Here is a 25,896-nt window from a genome sequence, read left to right as displayed (position 1 = left end):
TTGTTCCACTGGAGGGACAGTAACGCGCGCCAGAGATGCGCGCCTGAATTTGGGGCCGTGGCCTCACGTAAGGAGGCATGGCCTAACAGCAAGCATCGCGAACACAAACCACGCCCCCGTTTTTGTCACTATGGGGGCATGGACAGCACTCAGTGAGCCCCCTGTCCCTCTCTGTCGGGGAATAGACGCTGTGCGCATGCGCACAGCATCTATTCACCGCTGCTCTGATCAAAGCAGTGAGTGACAGGGGGGGATCTCACAACTGCCCCACCACCCGCGGGACATTGCCACCCTCGAGTGGGACAGTGCGACAGACCGTGAAATACGGGACTGTCTTGCCAAAATCAGGACAGTTGGGAGGTATGCTGAATACTACAAATAACTGTCCAGCTAGCAAAATAAATATAAAGCAAGACAAACTTAAATTGAGATATAAGTTTGAAATACCAGTACTAATAAATAAATAAAACTATTGAAAGTGATAATTTCATTTAATCCACATGATTGCGCAGTTTGTAGAATGTAGATCCATTTAGTTTCTCTCTGCAGTAGAATGTTGTCTCTATTACTACCTTGTACTGATAGGGGAATCCAGTCTATCATTTCTTAGCGGAGTGAAGCCAGGCTATGTCGCACTGCTGGATGTTTTCCCTCAATCGCTTTTCTGATATTCGTTGTGTGTAAGGTCATATGCTCTGTGATAGTTCTCTTTGTTTTCCTGATGTAAAACGAGCCACAGGGACATCTGATGTAATAGACATGTGTATTAGAGCAGTTTAAAAGAAACGTAATCATTTTTCCCGATCCAGGGTGAAAAAATGTGTTTCTTGTCTCCAGGTACTGTATGTGTAGGGGGTTTTGGTTTAAAATTTACAGGTATAATGTCATTGCAGTGTTAATTTTTACAAGGAAATTCAATTTAGTTTTAGTCTTAGTTGCTTAATTGTCGTTGGTTTAAAGTCATATTGTAGTCTTTTTCTTTTGCTTTGTTTTAGTCAAGATTTAGTCAGTGGATCTCAGGCTTCATTTTAGTCTAATTTTAGTCCAAACTGTAGTCAATGAATACTTTTCGTCAAAAAATTTGTCAACAAAATTAACACTGCTTCATTATGTATACTGTGTCCTTAACCATTGCCTGGCATGGTCGAATGAGATGTGACCACACCAGGCAGTGTCTTATCTGACATGGTCGCACAGGATGCGACCAGTCAGATAAACAGTGTTAGCAGCTGCAGGGAAGGGAAACTTCCTTCCGCTGCTGCTCACAGAGGGACTGGAAAGTCTCTCTGCCTCCCTGCACTCTCCCCAGTGCTGCTGTGCTGCCGATCATTGCTGCTCAGTCAGCACGGCAGGATACCCCCTACAGCGGCTGCAGACAATAGCAGCCGCTGGAGAAGTGTAAAACAACCGAATTTCTCTATCGTCCTAGTGGATGCTGGGGTTCCTGAAAGGACCATGGGGAATAGCGGCTCCGCAGGAGACAGGGCACAAAAAGTAAAGCTTTAGGATCAGGTGGTGTGCACTGGCTCCTCCCCCTATGACCCTCCTCCAAGCCTCAGTTAGATTTTTGTGCCCGGCCGAGAAGGGTGCAATCTAGGTGGCTCTCCTAAAGAGCTGCTTAGAAAAGTTTAGCTTAGGTTTTTTATTTTACAGTGAGTCCTGCTGGCAACAGGATCACTGCAACGAGGGACTTAGGGGAGAAGAAGTGAACTCACCTGCGTGCAGGATGGATTGGCTTCTTGGCTACTGGACATTAGCTCCAGAGGGACGATCACAGGTACAGCCTGGATGGTCACCGGAGCCTCGCCGCCGGCCCCCTTGCAGATGCTGAAACGAGAAGAGGTCCAGAATCGGCGGCAGAAGACTCCTCAGTCTTCTTAAGGTAGCGCACAGCACTGCAGCTGTGCGCCATTTTCCTCTCAGCACACTTCACACGGCAGTCACTGAGGGTGCAGGGCGCTGGGAGGGGGGCGCCCTGGGAGGCAAATGAAAACCTTTTTTGGCTAAAAATACCTCACATATAGCCTCCGGGGGCTATATGGAGATATTTAACCCCTGCCAGAATCCGTTAAGAGCGGGAGACGAGGCCGCCGAAAAAGGGGCGGGGCCTATCTCCTCAGCACACAGCGCCATTTTCCCTCACAGAAAGGCTGGAGGGAAGGCTCCCAGGCTCTCCCCTGCACTGCACTACAGAAACAGGGTTAAAACAGAGAGGGGGGGCACTAATTTGGCGTTAGAAATATATAAAAAAGATGCTATAAGGGAAAACACTTATATAAGGTTGTCCCTATATAATTATAGCGTTTTTGGTGTGTGCTGGCAAACTCTCCCTCTGTCTCTCCAAAGGGCTAGTGGGTCCTGTCCTCTATCAGAGCATTCCCTGTGTGTGTGCTGTGTGTCGGTACGTGTGTGTCGACATATATGAGGACGATGTTGGTGAGGAGGCGGAGCAATTGCCTGTAATGGTGATGTCACTCTCTAGGGAGTCGACACCGGAATGGATGGCTTATTTAGGGAATTACGTGATAATGTCAACACGCGCCAAGGTCGGTTGACGACATGAGACGGCCGACAAACAATTAGTACCGGTCCAGACGTCTCAAAAACACCGTCAGGGGTTTTAAAACGCCCGTTTACTTTAGTCGGTCGACACAGACACAGACAGGGACACTGAATCCAGTGTCGACGGTGAATAAACAAACGTATTCCTTATTAGGGCCACACGTTAAGGGCAATGAAGGAGGTGTTACATATTTCTGATACTACAAGTACCACAAAAGAGGGTATTATGTGGGATGTGAAAAAACTACCGTAGTTTTTCCTGAATCAGATAAATTAAATGAAGTGTGTGATGATGCGTGGGTTCCCCCCGATAGAAAATATGGGCGGTATACCCTTTCCCGCCAGAAGTTAGGGCGCGTTGGGAAACACCCCTTAGGGTGGATAAGGCGCTCACACGCTTATCAGAACAAGTGGCGGTACCGTCTATAGATAGGGCCGTCCTCAAGGAGCCAGCTGACAGGAGGCTGGAAAAATATCATAAAAAGTATATACACACATACTGGTGTTATACTGCGACCAGCGATCGCCTCAGCCTGGATGTGCAGAGCTGGGGTGGCTTGGTCGGATTCCCTGACTAAAAATATTGATACCCTTGACAGGGACAGTATTTTATTGACTATAGAGCATTTAAAGGATGTATTTCTATATATGCGAGATGCACAGAGGGATATTTGCACTCTGGCATCAAGAGTAAGTGCGATGTCCATATCTGCCAGAAGATGTTTATGGACACGACAGTGGTCAGGTGATGCAGATTCCAAACGGCACAAAGGTGTATTGCCGTATAAAGGAAGAGGAGTTATTTGGGGTCGGTCCATCGGACCTGGTGGCCACGGCAACTGCTGGAAAATCCACCGTTTTTACCCTAAGTCACATCTCTGCAGAAAAAGACACCGTCTTTTCAGCTTCAGTCCTTTCGTCCCTATAAGAGTCATATCTGCCCAGGGATAGAGGAAAGGGAAGAAGACTGCAGCAGGCAGCCCATTCCCAGGAACAGAAGCGTTCCACCGCTTCTGACAAGCTCTCAGCATGACGCTGAGACCGTACAGGACCCCTGGATCCTACAAGTAGTATCCCAGGGGTACAGTTTGGAATGTCGAGACGTTTCCCCTGCGCAGGCTCCTGAAGTCTGCTTTACCAAGGTCTCCCTCCGACAAGGAGGCAGTATGGGAAAAAATTCACGAGCTGTATTCCCAGCAGGTGATAATTAAATTACCCCTCCTACAACAAGAAAAGGGGTATTATTCCACACTATATTGTGGTACTGAAGCCAGAAGGCTAGGTGAGACCTATTCTAAATCTAAAAAAATTTGAACACTTACAAAGGTTCAAATCAAGATGGAGTCACTCAGAGCAGTGATAACGAACCGGGAAGAAGGGGACTATCTGGTGTCCCGAGACATCAGGGATGCTTACCTCCATGTCCCAAATTTGCCCTTATCACTAAGGGTACCTCAGGTTCGTGGTACAGAACTGTCACTATCAGTTTCAGACGCTGCCGTTTGGATTGTCTACGGCACCCCGGGTCTTTACCAAGGTAATGGCCGAAATGATGGTTCTTCTTCGAAGAAAAGGCGTCTTAATTATCCCTTACTTGGACGATCTCCTGATAAGGGCAAAGTCCAGGGAACAGTTGGAGGTCGGAGTAGCACTATCTCGGATACTGTTACAACAGCAGGGGTGGATTCTAAATATTCCAAAATCGCAGCTGATCCCGACAACAAGTCTCCTGTGCTTAGGGATGATTCTGGACACAGTCCAGAAAAAGGTGTTTCTCCCGGAAGAGAAAGCCAGGGAGTTATCCGAGCTAGTCAGGAACCTCCTAAAATCAGTGCATCATTGCACAAGGGCCATGGTAAAAAAATGGTGACTTCCTTCGAAGCAATTCCAGTCGGCAGATTTCATGCAAGAACTTTTCAGTGGGATCTGCTGGACAAATGGTCCGGATCGCATCTTCAGATGCATCAGCGGATAACCCTATATCCAAGGACAAGGGTGTCTCTCCTGTGGTGGTTACAGAGTGCTCATCTTCTAGAGGGCCGCAGATTCGGCATTCAGTTTTGGATGTTGGTGACCACGGAGGCCAGCCCGAGAGGCTGGGGAGCAGTCACACAAGGAAAAAATTTCCAGGGAGTGTGATCAAGTCTGGAGATTTTTCTCCACATAAATATAGCTAAGGGTAAATTTATAATGCTCTAAGCTTAGCAAGACCTCTGCTTCAAGGTCAGCCGGTATTGATCCAGTGGGATAAAACATCACGGCAGTCGCCCACGTAAATAGACAGGGCGGCACAAGAAGCAGGAGGGCAGTGGCAAAAACTGCAAGGACTTTTCGCTGGGCGGAAAATCATGTGATAGCACTGTCAGCAGTGTTTCATTCCGGGAATGGAAACTGGGAAGCAGACTTCCTCAGTAGGCACGACCTCCACCCGGCAGAGTGGGAACTTCATGGGGAAGTTTTCCACATAATTGTAAACCGTTGGGAATTACCAAAGGTGGACATGATGGCGTCCCGTCTGAACAAAAAACGGGACAGGTATTGCGCCAGGTTAAGAGACCCTCAGGCAATAGCTGTGGACGTTCTGGTAACACCGTGGGTGTACCAGTCGGTGTATGTGTTCCATCCTCTGCTTTTCATACCTAAGGTACTGAGAATTATAAGACGTAGAGGAGTAAGAACTATACTCATGGCTCCGGATTGGCCAAGAAGGACTTGGTACCCGGAACTTCAAGAGATGCTCACAGAGGTCTTATGGCCTCTGCCGCTAAGAAGGGACTTGTTTCAGCAAGTACCATGTCTGTTCCAAGACTTACCGCAGCTGCGTTTGACGGCATGGCGGTGGAACGCCGGATCCTAAGGGAAAAGGCATTCAGGAAGAGGTCATTCCTACCCTGGTCAAAGCCAGAAAGGAGGTGACCGCACAACATTATCACCACATGTGGCGAAAATATGTTGCGTGGTGTGAGGCCAGGAAGGCCCCACGAAGAAATTTCAACTCGGTCGATTCTTGCATTTCTTGCAAACAGGAGTGTCTATGGGCCTCAAATTGGGGTCCATTAAGGTTCAAATTTCGGCCCTGTCGATTTTTCTTCCAGAAAGAATTGGCTTCAGTTCCTGAAGTCCAGAAGTTTGTCAAGGGAGTATTGCATATACAACCCCCTTTTGTGCCTCCAGTGGCACTGTGGGATCTCAACGTAGTTCTGGGATTCCTCAAAACACATTGGTTTAAAACCAGTCAAATCTGTGGATTTGAAGCATCTCACATGAAAAGTGAACATGCTCTTGGACCTGGCCTGGACCAGGCGAGTGTCAAATTGGTGGTTCTTTTTTCTCAAAAAAGCCCATATCTGTTTGTCCATTCGGACAGGGCAGAGCTGCGGACTCGTCCCCAGTTCTCTCCCTAAGGTGGTGTCAGTGTTTCACCTGAACCAGCTTATTGTGGTGTCTTGCGCCTACTAGGGACTTGGAGGACTCCAAGTTGCTAGATGTGGTCAGGGCCCTGAAAATATAGGTTCCAGGACGGCTGGAGTCAGGAAAACTGACTTGCTGTTATCCTGTATGCACCCAACAAACTGGGTGCTCTTGCTTTTAAGCAGACTTTTGCTAGTTGGATGTGTAATACAATTCAGCTTGCACATTCTGTGGCAGGCCTGCCACAGCCAAAATATGTAAATGCCCATTCCACAAGGAAGGTGGGCTCATCTTGGGCGGCTGCCCGAGGGGTCTCGGCTTTACAACTTTGCCGAGCGGCTATTTAGTCAGGGGCAAACACGTTTGTAAAATCCTACAAATTTGATACCCTGGCTAAGGAGGACCTGGAGTTCTCTCATTCGGTGCTGCAGAGTCATCCGCACTCTCCCGCCCGTTTGGGAGCTTTGGTATAATCCCCATGGTCCTTTCAGGAACCCCAGCATCCACTAGGACGATAGAGAAAATAAGAATTTACTTACCGATAATTCTATTTCTCGGAGTCCGTAGTGGATGCTGGGCGCCCATCCCAAGTGCGGATTATCTGCATTACTTGTACATAGTTACAAAAATCGGGTTATTATTGTTGTGAGCCATCCTTTCAGAGGCTCCGCTGTTATCATACTGTTAACTGGGTTCAGATCACAGGTTGTACAGTGTGATTGGTGTGGCTGGTATGAGTCTTACCCGGGATTCATAAATCCTTCCTTATTGTGTACGCTCGTCCGGGCACAGTACCTAACTGAGGCTTGGAGGAGGGTCATAGGGGGAGGAGCCAGTGCACACCACCTGATCCTAAAGCTTTACTTTTTGTGCCCTGTCTCCTGCGGAGCCGCTATTCCCCATGGTCCTTTCAGGAACCCCAGCATCCACTACGGACTCCGAGAAATAGAATTATCGGTAAGTAAATTCTTATTATTTGCGAGTATTCCCTGAAAACTAGTGTTTTGGGGGGATGTCCCTCAAATATCCTTCAGCAAATATGCTCCGTAGTACAGTATGTATAAACTGACATATAACTCGACACCACAAATGTGAAACTAATCTTTAGACCACCAGATAAATTGTGCAGGGGGTTCATTCTTGCGCAGTTACACTTACTAGAGATCCATAAATTTAAAGCACATTCAATGTGTCTTTTCTTTGATTTCTCTTGCGTCCTAGAGGATGCTGGGGACTCCGTAAGGACCATGGGGTATAGACGGGCTCCGCAGGAGACATGGGCACTCTAAAGACTTTAAAAGGGTGTGCACTGGCTCCTCCCTCTATGCCCCTCCTCCAGACCTCAGTTAGATCCTGTTCCCAGAGGAGACTGGGTGCACTGCAGGGGAGCTCTACTGAGTTTCTCTGAAAAAAATACTTTTTGTTAGGTTTTTTATTTTCAGGGAGCACTGCTGGCAACAGGCTCCCTGCATCGTGGGACTGAGGGGAGAGAAGCAGACCTACTTAAATGATAGGCTCTGCTTCTTAGGCTACTGGACACCATTAGCTCCAGAGGGTCGGAACACAGGTCTCACCCTCGCCGTTCGTCCCGGAGCTGCACCGCCTTCCTCCTCACAGAGCCGGAAGATAGAAGCCGGGTGAGTATGAGAAGATAGAAGACTTCAAAGGCGGCAGAAGACTTCTGATCTTCTATGAGGTAACGTGCAGCGGTAACGCTGCGCGCCATTGCTCCCAACACACACACTGGCGGCACTGTATGGGTGCAGGGCGAAGGGGGGGCGCCCTGGGCAGCAATTATGAACCCTCTGGGGACACTGGCATAGATATATACTGCGGAGGCAGTATATTGCAAACCCCCCCGCCAGTATAAAGATTTGAGCGGGATCGAAGTCCGCCGGTAAGGGGGCGGAGCTTGATTCCTCAGCACTAACCAGCGCCATTTTCTCCACAGCACGCTGCAGAGAAGCTGGCTCCCCGGACTCTCCCCTGCTGAACACAAGTACAGAGGGCAAAAAAGAGGGGGGGGGGACATTTAATTGGCGCAGTGAGTATATTTATAAAAGCGCTGTACTGACTGGGATTTATTCCAGTGTCCGGTGGCGCTGGGTGTGTGCTGGCATACTCTCTCTCTGTCTCTCCAAAGGGCCTTATTGGGGGACTGTCTCTCTATATATATATATATATATCCCTGAGTGTGTGGGGGTGTCGGTACGTGTGTACCGGCATGTCTGAAGCGGAAGGCTCATCTAAGGAGGAGGTGGAGCAGATGATTGTGGTGTCTCCGTCGGCGACGCCGACACCTGATTGGCTGGATATGTGGAATGTTTTAAATGCAAATGTGTCTTTATTACATAAGAGAATGGACAAAGCAGAGTCCAGAGAAAAGACAGGGAGTCAATCCATGGCTTTGGCTGTATCACAGGGCCCTCCAGGGTCTCAGAAACGTCCCCTGTCCCAAGTAGCAGACACTGATACCGACACGGATTCTGACTCCAGTGTCGACTACGATGATGCGAGGTTACACCCAAGGGTGGCCAAAAGTATTCATTATATGATTATTGCAATAAAAGATGTTTTGCATATCACAGATGACCCCTCGGTCCCTGACACGAGGGTATGCATGTGTAAGGAAAAGAAACCTGAGGTAACCTTTCCCCCATCTCATGAGCTGAACGCGTTATTTGAAAAGGCTTGGGAAACTCCAGACAAGAAACTGCAGATTCCCAAGAGAATTCTTATGGCGTATCCTTTCACTGCACAGGACAGGTTACGGTGGGAATCCTCGCCCAGGGTGGACAAGGCTTTAACGCGCTTGTCCAAAAAGGTGGCGTTACTGTCTCCAGACACGGCAGCCCTCAAGGATCCTGCTGATCGCAGACAGGAAGCTACCTTAAAATCAATTTATACACATACGGGTGCCTTGCTCAGACCGGCAATAGCGTCGGCTTGGGTTTGTAGTGCTGTAGCAGCTTGGGCAGATACCTTGTCATCTGACATTGATACCCTAGATAGGGATAGCATTTTATTGACCTTAGGTCACATTAAAGACGCAGTCTTATATATGAGAGACGCTTCGAGAGACGTTGGGCTATTAGGTTCGAGAGCCAACGCAATGGCGATTTCTGCTAGGCGAGCCCTGTGGACCCGCCAATGGACGGGTGATGCCGACTCAAAGAGACATATGGAAGTTTTGCCTTACAAGGGTGAGGTTTTATTTGGGGAAGGTCTCGCGGACCTGGTTTCCACAGCTACCGCGGGTAAATCTACATTTTTACCTTATGTTCCCCCACAGCAAAAGAAAACACCACAATACCAGATGCAGTCCTTTCGGTCGCATAAGTCCAGAAGAGGTCGGGGCTCTTCCTTCCTCGCCAGAGGTAAGGGTAGAGGGAAAAGAATGCCTGCTACGGCTAGTTCCCAGGAGCAGAAGTCCTCCCCGGCTTCTACTAAATCCACCGCATGACGCTGGGGCTCCACTGAGGGAGTCCGCGCCGGTGGGGGCACGTCTTCGACTCTTCAGCCACGTCTGGGTTCAGTCAGACGTGGATCCTTGGGCGATGGAAATTGTATCCCAAGGCTACAAGCTGGAATTCGAAGACGTGCCTCCTCGCCGATTTTTCAAATCCGCTTTACCAGCTTCTTCCCCAGAAAGGGAGATAGTTTTAGCTGCAATTCAAAAACTGTGTCAACAACAAGTGATTGTCAAGGTTCCCCTAGTGCAACAGGGCAAGGGGTACTATTCAACCCTGTTTGTGGTCCCGAAACCGAATAACTCGGTCAGACCCATTCTAAATCTAAAATCCCTAAACCTGTACTTGAAAAAGAAGATGGAATCGCTTCGGGCAGTTATTTCCTGCCTGGAAGGGGGGATTTTATGGTGTCACTAGACATAAAGGATGCATACCTTCATGTCCCATATATATCCCCCTCATCAGGTATACCTGAGATTTGCTGTACAGGACTGTCATTACCAGTTTCAGACGTTGCCGTTTGGGCTTTCCACGGCCCCGAGGATTTTCACCAAGGTAATGGCGGAAATGATGGTGCTCCTGCGCAGGCAGGGAGTCACAATTATCCCGTACTTGGATGATCTCCTGATAAAAGCGAGATCGAGAGATCAATTGCAGAAAAGCGTGTCGCTCTCCCTGAGAGTGCTGCAGCAGCATGGCTGGATTCTAAATCTACCAAAGTCACAGTTGATTCCAACGACTCGGCTATCTTTCTTAGGCATGATTCTGGACACGGAACAAAAGAGGGTTTTCTCCCGATGGAAAAAGCCCAGGAACTCCAGAACATGGTCAGAGACCTGTTAAAACCGAATAAAGTGTCAGTCCATCAATACACTCGAGTACTGGGAAAAATGGTGGCGACCTACGAGGCCATCCCCTTCGGCAGGTTTCATGCGAGGACGTTTCAGTGGGACCTTCTGGACAAGTGGTCGCGGTCCCATCTACAAATACATCAGAAAATAAGCTTGTCCCCCAGGGCCAGGGTGTCTCTCCTGTGGTGGCTGCAGAGTGCTCACCTTCTCGAAGGTCGCAGGTTCGGCATTCACGACTGGTTTCTGGTGACCACGGACGTGAGCCTCCGAAGATGGGGAGCAGTCACACAAGGAAGAAATTTTCAGGGACTATGGTCAAGCCAGGAGGCTTGTCTACACATCAACGTACTGGAATTGAGGGCCATATACAACGGCCTACGACAAGCGGAGAATCTTCTTCGTGACCTACCGGTTCTGATTCAATCAGACAACGTCACAGCTGTGGCTCATGTAAACCGCCAAGGCAGGACAAGGAGCAGAGTGGCAATGGCGGAAGCCACCAGGATTCTTCGCTGGTCGGAAAATCACGCAAGCGCTCTGTCAGCAGTCTTCATTCCGGGAGTAGACAACTGGGAAGCAGACTTCCTCAGCAGACACGATCTCCATCCAGGAGAGTGGGGACTTCATCAAGAAGTTTTTGCAGAGATAACAAGCCAGTGGGGACTTCCACAAATAGACATGATGGCGTCACCCCTCAACAAGAAGCTTCGGAGGTATTGTTCCAGGTCAAGAGACCCTCAGGCAGTAGCGGTGGACGCCCTGGTGACACCATGGGTGTTTCAGTCGGTCTATGTGTTCCCTCCTCTTCCGCTCATCTCAAAAATACTGAGAATCATAAGACGAAAAAGAGTGCAGACAATACTCATTGTTCCGGATTGGCCTCGAAGGGCCTGGTATTCAGATCTTCAGGAAATGCTCACAGAAGATCCGTGGCCTCTTCCTCTCAGGGAAGACCTATTGCAGCAGGGGCCCTGCATGTTCTAAGACTTACCGCGGTTACGTTTGACGGCATGGCGGTTGAACACCAAATCCTAGCGGTGAAAGGTATTCCGGAGGAAGTCATCCCTACTCTGATTAAGGCTAGGAAGGAGGTGACGGCGAAACATTATCACCGCATCTGGAGGAAGTATGTATCTTGGTGTGAAGCCAAGAATGCTCCTACTGAAGATTTCCATCTGGGCCGTTTTCTCCACTTTCTACAGACAGGAGTGGATATGGGCCTAAAGTTAGGCTCCGTTAAGGTACAGATTTCGGCCATATCAATTTTCTTTCAGAAGGAATTGGCTTCTCTCCCAGAAGTCCAGACTTTTGTAAAGGGGGTGCTGCACATCCAGCCTCCTTATGTGCCCCCAGTGGCACCATGGGACCTTAACGTGGTGTTACAGTTCCTAAAATCTCACTGGTTTGAGCCTCTTCAAACGGTGGATTTAAAATTCCTTACTGGAAGGTGGTCATGTTGTTGGCCTTGGCATCTGCAAGGTGGGTGTCCGAATTGGCGGCTTTGTCTCACAAGAGCCCCTATCTGATTTTCCATGTGGATAGAGCAGAATTAAGGACTCGTCCTCAATTTTTGCCTAAGGTGGTTTCATCTTTTCATATGAACCAACCTATCGTGGTGCCTGTGGCTACGGGTGACTTGGAGGATTCCAAGTGCCTTGATGTAGTCAGGGCCTTAAAAATTTATGTAGCCAGGACGGCTCGGGTTAGGAAAACAGAGGCACTGTTTGTCCTGTATGCAGCCAACAAGCTTGGCGCTCCTGCTTCTAAGCAGACTATTGCTCGCTGGATCTGTAACACGATTCAGCAGGCTCATTCTACGGCTGGATTGCCATTACCAAATTCGGTAAAGGCCCATTCCACTAGGAAGGTGGGCTCTTCTTGGGCGGCTGCCCGAGGCGTCTCGGCATTACAGCTTTGCCGAGCAGCGACTTGGTCGGGTTCAAACACTTTTGCTAAATTCTACAAGTTTGATACCTTGGCTGAGGAGGACCTCATGTTTGCTCAATCGGTGCTGCAGAGTCATCCGCACTCTCCCGCCCGGTCTGGAGCTTTGGTATAATCCCCATGGTCCTTACAGAGTCCCCAGCATTCTCTAGGACGTAAGAGAAAATAAGATTTTAAACCTACCGGTAAATCTTTTTCTCCTAGTCCGTAGAGGATGCTGGGCGCCCGTCCCAGTGCGGACTAAATTCTGCAAGACTTGTATATATTTATTGCTTACATAAGGGTTATGTTACAGTTTTGATCAGTCTCGGGCTGATGCTGTTTTGTTTCATACTGTTAACTGGTTCGTATGTTCCAAGTTGTATGGTGTGGATGGTGTGGGCTGGTATGTATCTTGCCCTTAGATTAACAAAAATCCTTTCCTCGTACTGTCCGTCTCCTCTGGGCACAGTTCTCTAACTGAGGTCTGGAGGAGGGGCATAGAGGGAGGAGCCAGTGCACACCCATCTAAAGTCTTTAGAGTGCCCATGTCTCCTGCAGAGCCCGTCTATACCCCATGGTCCTTATGGAGTCCCCAGCATCCTCTACGGACTAGGAGAAAAAGATTTACCGGTAGGTTTAAAATCTTATTTTTTCTGAAATTTGTGAGACCAATATCACTCTTTCCCCAGTGCTGCTCATACTGTATATGAATATTAACACAAAAAGACACTACATTGTACAAAGGGGCCTAATTCAGACAGAAACATTTTTCTCTAGTGATCAAAACCATGGGGGTGATCATGTGTACGCCGAGCTGCTAAAATCCACTTTGTGCAGTCTCTGCGCAGCCCAGAACTTACTCCTACAGTGCAATGAGAACAGGCTGATCGGGTCCGGAGCTGACTTCAGGTACCCTCCCTGAAAACGCTTGGGAACGGATGTGTTTTTCCAAACACTCCCAATAAACAGTCAGTTACCACCCACAAGCGGCTTCCTCCTGTCAGTCACCTTGCAAACGCCTGTGCGATCAGATTTTTCGCACCATCTCGTCGCTGACCGATGATGCCCTATGTTGGTGTGCACATTGCGGTGCATACGCATGTGCAGTTAGTATCTGATCGCCCGCAGTGTGAAAATACACAACAGCGATCAGGTCTGAATCACCCCCACCATGTGCAGTGCAGGTGGGGCAGATATAACATGTGCAGAGAGAGTTAGATTTGGGTGGGGTGTGCTCAAACCAAAATCTTAATTGCAGTATAAAAATAAAGCAGACAGTATTTACCCTGCACAGAAACAAAATAACCCACCCAAATCTAACTTTCTCTGCACATGTTACAGCTGTCCCACCTGCAGTGCACATGGTTTTGCCCATTAGAGAAAGGTTTTGCTTTTGCAATCAAGTCTGAATTAGGCCCAAATTGTACTTAAGATTTATTATATACAGCAGCAGTAAAAATGGCCCCCTATTGAATAGAGATGTAAATGAGGCGCCTCATTTACCTCTAGATGGAAACAGCCTGGGAGTAAATGGATAACCACCATAAAACTGGAGGGACACTAAGGGATTCACACGTTAAGGGCAACTCCATGCCAACACATAATGACCCATTTGGTTTTTCTCAAGGCACTGTAGTGGAGTGCTGATGTTATGTATAATACTTAAACTACTCCCAGCCAATAAGGGATAACTTTAAGAATTGGTTTCAGAAGAAAGCAATCACATCAGTATGAATTCATGGCAATAATCCCGCTAATCCTTTACAGCCATTACATATACTGTAAATACATACATCAATACAAAAAAACAAGTTTTTGTATTAATGCAAACTGCTTTTATTGGGTATCACTGGAAACGGCAATCTGGAAATGTTCATCTGATCAAAACAACAGTGGAAATGTTATTCGTCCAGGGTTTTACTTTTTTCCTTCAGAATATTCTATATGTTTCTTCCATATGCTTCTGATGAAGGACCCTGAGAGGTCAGAAATGCATTAAGCTCTTATTGGGACTCTCCTCTGCTGACAGCGGATAACAGTTGGACTTCTTTGTGAGGCAGACGCAGTGTCCGGGACTAAGATTCTGACCTGTTATACTCCCCCACCATCTTTTTGGGACCTCTAGAGATTACCCTCATGTTCCTGCCTTGCCACTCGGGAGAGTTTACATCATACTTTCCAACTCTCCTGGAATGACCTGGAGGGTCCTGAAAATTGGGTGGACCTCCTGGTAGAGTAGCCAAGCCTCCCGGCCAGGCGCTGTCCGCCCTCATTGCCCAGCAACCCGCCCCCGCACCCCCACCCCACCCACGCTGCTGTCTGAAGTGAGCGGTCTGGAGGGCACCAATGATGCAATTTGCTCTAAATCGCGCCATCGTCACTATGCTCCCTGCCTCACAATGCTGGTAAACTCGGCATTGCGTTGTGGGGAGCGGGGCCACGATCATGCAGCCATGCCTGCTGTACTGCCCCTGTACAGTGTGATTCACCCCAGCCACACCCCCTCACGCCTAGCCCCCCCCCATGTATTAGCATGCTACTAAAGGACAAAGCAATGTGTCTCATGCTTTAGGCTAACATCCTTCAAATCGTAGACCCCATTATTTTTAATGTGCCTGTGTCTGACCCAACTTACCAAGATTCAATAGAAGCTGAGTTGTTGTGACCCTATGGAGGGATTATTGCTGGAGAGGGATCTTCAATTTACTTCCCCGGCAGTCTCCCCGACCAATTAAAGCAAAATGATACTATGCATAACTACCACTTACTGCCAACCTCTTAGCTGGGACAGGCTCCTTTTACAAAATAAAAATAAAGTAGCCCCAAGAATCATTCCCTATGACCACAATTTGTGGCGATAAGGATAATACTATTTTGGGCCTCACTGCCTCCAATGATAAATAGGCACCTTAGATGTGCACTAATTATCACAGCTGGACTACCACCAGCCTAAAGAGTACACTTATCATGTTATTGTGTGTGTTTGACATAAGCTGACGTTGTACTGACACCACGCCACCACCCTCTCACTCACCCTCTTCCCTGCACTCCTTATTCTCTAGTCACTGTACATGCTCTGCAGAGATTGCTTGCAGGAAGGAAGAAGGGCTGTGTGACATGCGTCACTTGTGCTCTTTCTTGCCATTACTGTAGCAGGGCAGAAATGTCTGACACATTGTACATAGAAGGGGGAGGCTACACTCATACCCCTTTCACATCGCAAAAATAACCCGGTATATTGCCGAGTTTGAGCCGTGTCAACCCGGTTTGAGGTGCAGTGTGAAAGCGCCATTATGAATTTACCGTGTCAAACAACCCGGTATTTCAACCCGTGTAAAAAGAAGGATCCTACACGGTTCAGAACCGGTTCATTTGGCAGTGTGAAAGCCTCAGACCCGCTATATTCAACCCGGTAATCTTAAAAAGGAGGTGATAGGTTGTCTCCCTGCATGATGTCACCTGTCTGAACCCGGAAATAAACAGGCAGCACGCTTTAAACAGTGTGTTTTTATTTATACTACATTCACAGTGCTGCATTGCTACAGTGCTTGGAGAATATGGCAAACTGGAGTGAGGATGAGGTTAGGGAGCTGTTACGGATAAGAGGGGAGTCTGAAATCACCCACCAAATGACAGGGACTGTTAAGGATGCAATCACGTACAAAAACATAACGAAGATGCTTGCAGCCTCTGGATTCCACCGCACCTCCCAGCAGGTAATCAATAAACTAAAGGCCCTTAAAAGGAATTTCCATAAGGTCCACGACCACAACAGAAACAGAAGTGGTGCTGCCCGTATATATGTCTATAGAGACATGTGCTGTGTCGGCCATGATTGCTGCACTACTGAGCACTCCCCAGCCCCTCCTTGTAATACCTTTCAAACCTCATCAATAGGAGACAGAAAAGTCCATTTATAATGACATCACAAATGTTTTCAAAGGGTGAACCGGGTTCAGGGTGAAAGGCACCAACCCGGGAATAACCCGGTAATAACACGGCTCCAAACTGCGATGTGAAAGGGGTATAGCGTGTTCAGACCCGGGTCGGAAGCGTGTTCAAAAGCCGGTTCTTTACCGGGTTAGCGATGTGAAAGCGGTATCATACTATCAGTTCCCATGTTGTCATACAGTTTGCAGGCATGCTGCAGGTGACTCATGCAGCCTGGTTCCTCTTCTATAATTGCAGAGAGGGTTTGAAATTGCAGTCACCAATATATTGAGGGAAGGAAGGTGCCATAAAGCAGGTTCTCACTGCCGCCCATATGGTTACACCATCAGAGATGAAGGTCTTCACCTTATTGGGCTTATGGCTCTGTCTGAGATGCACTCAAGAGTACAGTATTACTCCAACTCGGGTGGTCTTCAGTATGCCACCGTCCGGGATCCCGGCAACCTGCATACCGGCGCCGGCATGACGACACATATTCTCTCTCTTGGGGGTCCACGTCCCCCCTGGAGGGAGAATAAATAGCGCCGCGCCACCATGCCTGCAAGGGGCTCATTAGCACTCGCCCAGCTGTCGGTATGCCCGGCCGCCGGCCACTCATACTGCACCCCTCTAACACAGCTTAGTAGCCATTGCCTGATATTACTGTGATTTGCTCAGTGCGAAGCTTCCTTTCCTGCAGTTCAAGTATTTATTATTTATTTATTAACAGTTTCTTATATAGCGCAGCAAATTCCGTTGCGCTTTATGTCTCAAAACAAGTGGTATCACTCGGTAAAAAATATAGGAGTAGTATTTAATATGATGCTAGTATTACTCAAATTTTTGCATTGTGAGATAACGCCTAAATGCAAATTATGTATAAACTACTCAGTAGGCACGGTTAGTGTAAGAGGGGTTAATAGCTATTCTGACAGCCCGTTCTGAGGAATGGAAATGAGGGAAACATTAGATATTTCTTATCTTTTTATGCAGAAATTCCAAGGAGAGTTACAGACTTTTTATAATCTCTCTGAACTCTTAAGATGAAAGTTGCTTTCCTCCAACACCATAATGTATATCTCATAATACACAGCTCTTTAGAAGGAAAACTCCACCGATAATCCAAGGGCTCTTACACACAACGCAAAGTATTTTAGGGCCCGATAAGATCTATTAATTTGATTAAAAGCTATTTTTCACTGGGTTAATGGTGCATTTATTGCTGGCGTCCATGCTCAGTCATATGGCTAATGGGAGCTCAGAGAGGCAGGCAGACTGTGTACATATTTATCGCATGCATTCATATCTTGCAATTAGAACACCAATTCACACCAGCAGAAAATAAATAAAACAGCAGAAACATGAATTGCAGTGCCACCTACTGGCTGATCAATGTCATCTCATACTTCTAAGCAAACCACTTACTACTTACTGTATGATAGAATTCTCATTTTTCAGCACGTCTTCCAGTTATTTTTAGAAAGTAAAACAAACAATATTTACCTAACACATTTGCAAAGGCTGTCTATCTAAAATGCCCTAAAACATTGCACCAAGCATCTCATGTCTCTGTGTGTTTTTTCTGCAGACACGTTTCCTGAATTGACCAGTAGAGAAAAAATTCCCTGTCCTTATTTGCCTTCCAGAGTAACAGGCTGCATCTGGATAATTTAGCTAATAAAACATTTATCTAATCTTGCATTGAAATCCTAGATACTTTATTTTATGTAAACATTTTATTGATTCAATACTGCCGAGTAGTATTGTATTGGAAACATCTAGTAACTTCTGGCTCTCCATTTATTGTGGAACTACCAATTCCAATATTCTGAAATTAAAAAAAAGAGTACATTGGGGGTCATTCCGAGTTGATCGTAGCTGTGCTAAATTTAGCACAGCTACGATCATGTTTCCAGACATGCGGGGGACACCCAGCACAGGGCTAGTCCGCCCCGCATGTCAGTGCCGGCCCCCCCCCCCCCCCCCCACCGCACAAGTACAAAAGCATCGCAAAGCGGCGATGCTTTTGTACTTGTGGAGTAACTCCCGGCCAGCGCAGCTCCTGTGGCTGCCCGGGAGTTGATCGTTGCTGCCCCTGGTCGCAGCGGCTACATGTGACATCACGCAGCAGCTGCGGCCCGCCCCCCGCACGGTCCAGCCACGCCGTCCGGCATGCGCCGGCGCATGCGCAGTTCCGACCCGATTGCTGCGCTGCAATAAACTGCAGCGAGCGATCGGGTCGGAATGATCCCCATTATGTATAGCAATAAGCTTTGTATGAATTAAATAGAAGCTTGCAAAATAATAAACAAACCAAAAAATTTTACAATGGCGTGTGTGCATGTATAGCAAATTAACTATGTAATTTGTTTTTACAGACATATATACAATATTTGATAGTCGCAATTACATAATAACTTAGTATAATAGTAATTTATATCATGATCGGTTATTAATATTTGTTGATTGTAATACATGCTAATTTTACATACTAATCGTAAGGAGATGTAGTTATGTGACTTGCCCGTCGGGAGACCACTGGTCACTATACCGATGCCGGGATCCCGAGCACTTGAAAGCCCGACAGTCGGCATGCTGACTAACAGGGACTATTCCCACTCACGGGTGTCCACAACACCCACAGAGTGGGAATAAAACCGGTGGCGGGCGCAGCAAGTTCACTGAGCCCGCTGCATGGCGAGCACAGCAAGCCTGCAAGGGGCTTCATTGCGCCTGCCCCCCCCCCCCCCCCCCCCCTCCCCACTGCCTGCTATCTAAACCTCGGGATCCCTGCGTTGGTATGATGACCGACGGGATCCCAAACGCTGGTCACCATACCCAACCCATAGGAAGCACAGCATAACCACTTTCAGCCAGTAAAATATCAGCCTTGAACTGTCTATAAAGCTGGATTGTTATTATCTTAAAGAATTAGAAATTGCCTATTTCATGTGGTCAAGGTAAATGCAAAGATACCTCCTACAGTAACTGTCCCGATTTAGGCCATCATGGAAGTCATGCAGCAATAGACAGCTGTCTGCAGAAGAGAGGACTGGTTATAGGTAGACCTAAAACACTTTACAAGTGCTAAACAATCCTGGTAGCGTGGCTAAATCTCTATTGTGCTGTGGTCGCACCCCTAATATGATGCAAGCATCTCTTCTTTTGTAGGGAACATGGTTGTATTATGGTTTAGTCAGCTGAAATGTTGTTAGGAGGTAAGATTTGGCTTTCTTTAATAGCCAGGGCAGAGTATGTGACTAGGCCCTGGGGAAAATCCAGTGAGATTGGAGAACATCACAGTGGGTGACCAGACTGTGGAATTCCTTACCAACTGGTAATGGTAGATTCATAAACTCATTTAAAAAATAATTGGATGCATTTCTCACAGGAATTGGTATTTATAGTTATCATTAATATATAGGCTATTTGGAACAGTTGACTCATAGAAACAGTCCGATTGCTATGGTGGGGTCCTCTAGCTATATTACATTACCAGCACAGTTTATGTGGCTTACAGTACCTTAGCCGTGAAACTGGTGCCTTTATTTAACCTGTCTAACTGCTGTGTATAACTTTGTCTTGTTTGTATTAACTTTCTTGTTAATGGCATGCAGTTTTGGTAGAGAAGATTTCTACCTTGTAAGCCTCTTAATAGTTGTCTATTTCTTTTCTAGGACTCTGAACCCAAGGAACCAGTATTTGAGGCCAAAACTCCTGAGGAAACCGGATCTAAGACTTCACCAAAACCACCCCTAGATAAAACGGTGAGTCACCCACTATACAGAGATTCTGGTCACTTTGCAATTCAACATATGACTATACTATACAGATGTGCCAGCCTTCAGTTTACAGAATGTGTGCGGGCACTGCACACGCACCTGCAATCTATAGGATTGCATGGTGTGTATGTGCCCATGAACGGGTCGCTGGTGGACGCGAATAGTCGCAATCGCTGTAAATCCACACCCGTGACCCGTTCGCGGGTAGGAAAAAGTGAACAGATCTGTATGTTTATGTACTGTAAACCCAACTTACTCATGATTACAAATGCCTCTTATGTGCTCCCCATGGCTCATCTGGTTAGGCAACCTCCATCACTTCATCTTATTCTAAATCTAATGATGCAGAAGCACAAAAGGGTATCTAAAGGTAGATAACTTCTTTCAGATAATTCCTCATCATGTTCAGGGGCGTACATGCAGTAGAACGTCTGAGCAGACTCAGTTGTCTTTTTTTTTTTTAAGTATAATGGCTAAAGAATTATCACCAGGGCTCATTTGCAGGCAGTGACCTTTTATGAGGGGCTATCACCGGGCTCATTTGCAGACAGTGACGTTTTGTGAGGAGTAATCACCGGGCTCATTTGTAGACAGTGACGTTTTGTGAGGAGTTATCACCGGGCTCATTTGTAGACAGTGACGTTTTGTGAGGAGTTATCACCGGGCTCATGTGTAGGCAGTGACTTTCTGTGAGGGGTTATCACCGGGCTCATTTGCTGGCAGTGACTTTCTGTGCGGGCCTATCAACAAGGCTCATTTGCAGGCAGTGACTTTCTGTGAGGGGTTATCACCGGTCTCATTTGCAGGCAGTGACTTTATGTGAGGAGTTATCACTGGGCTCATTTGCAGACAGTGACTTTCTGTGAGTAGTTATCACCGGGCTCATTTGCAGGCAGTGACTTTGGGGTTTATTCATAAAGCAGTGAAAAGTGTGGAGAAGTGAGCCAGTGGAGAAGTTGCCCATGGCAACCAATCAGTGTTGAGGTAACATTTATAAAGTGCGTTCTATAAAAATAAACGTAGCAGCTGATTGGTTGCCATGGGCAACTTCTCCACTGGCTCACTTCTCCACACTTTTCACTGCTTTATGAATAGACCCCTTTATGTGAGGAGTTACCACTGGGCTCATTTGAATGCAATGACTTTATGTGAGGAGTTATCACTGGCTCATTTGATGGTAGTGACTTTCTGTGAATAGTTATCACAGGGCTCATTTGCAGGCTGTGACTTTCTGTGAGGGGTTATCACCAGTCTCATTTGCAGACAGTGACTTTCTGTGAGGGGCTATCACCGTGCTCAGTTGCAAACAGTGACTTTCTATGAGGGGTTATCACCAGGGCTCATCTGCAGACAGTGACTTTCTGTGAGGGGTTATCACCGGGCTCATTTGCAGGCAGTGACTTTCTGTGAGGGGTTATCACTAGGGCTCATCTGCAGACAGTGACTTTCTGTGAGGGGTTATCACCGGGCTCATTTGCAGGCAGTGACTTTCTATGAGGGGTTATCACCGGGCTCATTTGCAGACAGTGACTTTTTGTGAGGGGTTATCACCGGGCTCATTTGCAGGCAGTGACTTTCTGTGAGGGGTTATCACCGGGCTCATTTGCAGACAGTGACTTTCTGTGAGGGGTTATCACCGGGCTCATTTGCAGGCAGAGACTTTCTGTGAGTAGTTATCACAGGGCTCATTTGCAGGCTGTGACTTTCTGTGAGGGGTTATCACCGGGCTCATTTGCAGGCAGTGACTTTCTGTGAGGGGTTATCACTGGGCTCATTTGCAGACAGTGACTTTCTGTGAGGGGTTATCACCGGGCTCATTTGCAGACAGTGACTTTCTGTGAGGGGTTATCACCGGGCTCATTTGCAGACAGTGACTTTCTGTGAGGGGTTATCACCATCTCATTTGCAGGCAGTGACTTTCTGTGAGGGGCTATCACCGGGGCTCATTTGCAGACAGTGACTTTATGTGAGGAGTTATCACCGGGCTCATTTGCAGGCAGTGACTTTATGTGAGGGGTTATCACTGGGCTAATTTGCAGGCAGTAACTTTCTGTGAGGGGTTATCACCGGGCTCATTTGCAGGCAGTGACTTTATGTGAGGGGTTATCACCATCTCATTTGCAGGCAGTGACTTTCTGTGAGGAGTTATCACCGGGCTCATTTGCAGACAGTGACGTTTTGTGAGGAGTTATCACCGGGCTCATTTGTAGGCAGTGACTTTCTGTGAAGAGTTATCACCGGGCTCATGTGTAGGCAGTGACTTTCTGTGCGGGCCTATCAACAAGGCTCATTTCAGGCAGTGACTTTCTGTGAGGGGTTATCACCGGTCTCATTTGCAGGCAGTGACTTTATGTGAGGAGTTATCACTGGGCTCATTTGCAGACAGTGACTTTCTGTGAGTAGTTATCACCGGGCTCATTTGCAGGCAGTGACTTTGGGGTTTATTCATAAAGCAGTGAAAAGTGTGGAGAAGTGAGCCAGTGGAGAAGTTGCCCATGGCAACCAATCAGTGTTGAGGTAACATTTATAAAGTGTGTTCTATAAAAATAAACGTAGCAGCTGATTGGTTGCCATGGGCAACTTCTCCACTGGCTCACTTCTCCACATTTTTCACTGCTTCATGAATAGACCCCTTTATGTGAGGAGTTACCACTGGGCTCATTTGAATGCAATGACTTTATGTGAGGAGTTATCACTGGCTCATTTGATGGTAGTGACTTTCTGTGAGTAGTTATCACAGGGCTCATGTACAACTGGAAACACTGCCATATTCAGCCTCCAATCAGGACAAAAACCGGGAGACGTTCAGGATGGCGGCGCTCAAAATCCTGGTACCAAAATCCTGACACGTGGCTAGAATGCCGACACTGGAATGGAATCCCGACATCAGTGGAAATGCTGACGCCAGAATCCTGACAGCTGACATCCCAACTGTCCACAAGACAGTTCTGAAACTTTTGCTTATCGATACAACTGAATCAGTATTTTTAGCAGAGCACTGGCCCTTCACTGGCCTCCCCAAGGACTTCAGTGTGAAGTGGACATATACAGTATCTACAAATTTCTGCTGCTTTTTCTGGGGGATGTGACAGCATTTATTTTACTACAACGCATTCCACTGCTTTATATGGGTGTAAGATAGTACTGCTCCTGAGGCTGTTTATTGCTGCCCCTAGTAGTCTTTCTCTCACTGTCATACCAATATAATTATGCACAGCTTCATGTGCGAGTAGCAAGTCCATATATACCTGCAAACAAGGTTGGACTGGCCGTACAGGGGAAACAACCGGTGGGCCCTACTGGGTGGGGGCCCACCCTGGGCACACCCCCTCTAGAGACTTGACACACCCCTAAATATGGGCCCCTACCACTGTATTCCCCCGGTGGGCCCTACATGCCCCAGTCCGACACTGCATGCAAATGAGCCCGGTGATAACCCCTCACAGAAAGTTACTGCCTGCAAATGAGCCCGGTGATAACCCCTCACAGAAAGTCACTGCCTGCAAATGAGATTGTGATAACCCCTCACAGAAAGTCGACACCAGTGTGGATGGACTTATGGAAGGAATTACGTGACAGTGTCAGCTCCTTACATAAAAGGTTTGACGACATAGGACAGCCGGCTACTCAGCTTGTGCCTGTCCAAGCGTCTCAAATGTCATCAGGGGCTGTAAAACGCCCGCTACCTCAGATGACAGATACAGATGTTGACACGGATACCGACTCCAGTGTCGACGATGATGAGACGAGTGTACCCTCCAATAGATCCACCCGTTATATGATTGAGGCTATGAAAAATGTATTACACATTTCTGATGATACCCCAGGTACCACAAAAAAGGGTATTATGTTTGGTGAGAAAAAACTACCAGTAGTTTTTCCTGCATCTGACGAACTAAATGAGGTGTGTGAGGAAGCGTGGACTTCCCCATATAAGAAATTGATCATTTCTAAACGGTTAATGGCTGCGTACCCTTTCCCGCCAGAGGATAGGTCACGCTGGGAAACACCCCCTAGGGTTGATAAAGCGCTGACACGCTTATCAAAGAAGGTGGCACTACCGTCTCCGGATATGGCCGCCCTAAAAGAACCTGCTGATAGAAAGCAGGAAAGTACCCTGAAAGCTATATACACACACACTGGCATTATATTGAGACCCGCTATTGCATCAGCTTGGATGTGCAGTGCTGCTGCTGCGTGGTCAGACTCCCTGTCCGAAAACATTGATACCATGGATAGGGACAATATTTTGCTAACGACTGACCATATAAAAGACGCGGTCTTATACATGCGTGATGCACAGAGGGATATTTGCCGGCTGGCATCAAAAATAAGCGCTATGTCCATTGCCGCCAGACGGGGGTTATGGACTAGGCAATGGTCAGGTGATGCCGATTCCAAGCGGCACATGGAAGTTTTACCCTATAAAGGGGTGGAACTTTTTGGGGAAGGTCTTTCAGACCTCGTTTCCACAGTTACTGCTGGGAAATCGACCTTTTTGCCACAGGCTACCCCACAGCAAAAGAAGGCACCGTATTATCAAGTACAGTCCTTTCGGCCCCAGAAAAATAAGCGGGCTAGAGGCTCATCCTTTCTGCCGAGGGGCAGAGGAAGGGGGAAAAAGCTGCAGCACACAGCTAGTTCCCAGGAGCAGAAGTCCTCCCCTGCGTCCGGTAAGTCCACAGCATGACGCTGGGGCTGCTCAGGCGGAATCGGGAACGGTGGGGGCACGTCTCAGGTTTTTCAGCACACAGTGGGCTCTCTCACAAGTGGATCCCTGGGTCCTTCAAGTAGTATCTCAGGGGTACAGGCTGGAATTCGAGACGTCTCCCCCCCGCCGTTTCCTAAAATCTGCCTTGCCGGCAACTCCCTCTGCCAGGGAGGCAGTGTTGGTGGCTATTCAAAAACTGTATTCACAGAAAGTGATTGTCAAGGTACCCCTCCTTCAGCAAGGAAAGGGTTACTACTCCACAATGTTTGTGGTACCGAAACCGGACGGTTCGGTGAGACCCATCTTAAATTTAAAAGCCTTGAACACTTATATCAAAAGGTTCAAGTTCAAGATGGAATCGCTCAGGGCGGTTATTGCGAGCCTGGAGGAGGGGGATTACATGGTATCCCTGGACATCAAGGATGCGTACCTGCATGTCCCCATTTACCCTCCGCACCAGGAGTACCTCAGATTTGTGGTACAGGACTGTCACTATCAGTTCCAGACGCTGCCGTTTGGGTTATCCACGGCACCGAGGGTCTTTACCAAGGTAATGGCCGAAATGATGATACTCCTTCGCAAGAAGGGAGTTTTAATTATCCCATACTTGGACGATCTCCTGATAAAGGCGAGGTCCAAAGAACAGTTGATAGTGGGGGTGGCACTTTCTCAGGAAGTGCTACAACAGCACGGCTGGATTCTAAACATTCCAAAGTCACAGCTGGTCCCGACGACACGTCTTCTGTTCCTGGGAATGATTCTGGACACAGACCAGAAAAGAGTGTTTCTTCCACTGGAAAAAGCCGAGGAATTGTCATCTCTGGTCAGAGACATCCTAAAACCAGGAAAAGTGTCGGTACATCAATGCACACGAGTCCTGGGAAAAATGGTAGCTTCATACAAGGACGTTCCAGTGGGACCTGTTGGACAAATGGTCCGGGTCCCATCTCCAGATGCAACAGCGGATAACCCTATCGGCCAGAACCAGGGTGTCGCTGCTGTGGTGGCTGCAGAGGGCTCATCTACTAGAGGGCCGCAGATTCGGAATACAGGACTGGGTCCTGGTGACCACGGATGCCAGCCTTCGGGGCTGGGGGGCAGTCACAAAGGGAAGAAATTTCCAAGGACTGTGGTCAAATCAGGAGATTTCTCTTCACATAAATATCCTGGAGCTAAGGGCCATTTACAATGCCCTAAGCCGGGCAAGACCCCTGCTTCAAAACCAGCCGGTACTGATCCAGTCAGACAACATC

General features: G+C 47.6%; 1 protein-coding gene across 3 annotated transcripts in view; it reads left to right on the top strand.

Moving 5' to 3' along the window:
* CCDC60 (coiled-coil domain containing 60) overlaps positions 1-25,896 on the top strand; it is a 638,346-nt gene that overhangs the window by 216,576 nt on the left and 395,874 nt on the right. For all 3 annotated transcript variants that reach the window (XM_063964309.1, XM_063964308.1, XM_063964307.1), the window contains exon 2: positions 19,828-19,917. In XM_063964309.1, coding sequence (XP_063820379.1) covers positions 19,828-19,917 — 90 coding nt within the window. The remainder of the gene's footprint in view (positions 1-19,827; positions 19,918-25,896) is intronic.

The sequence above is a fragment of the Pseudophryne corroboree genome, chromosome 1 (genome assembly GCF_028390025.1).
Source record: "Pseudophryne corroboree isolate aPseCor3 chromosome 1, aPseCor3.hap2, whole genome shotgun sequence".
Classification (NCBI taxonomy): domain Eukaryota; kingdom Metazoa; phylum Chordata; class Amphibia; order Anura; family Myobatrachidae; genus Pseudophryne; species Pseudophryne corroboree.
Note: the sequence above shows the minus strand (reverse complement) of the source record. Positions and strands in the feature narration are given on the sequence as shown.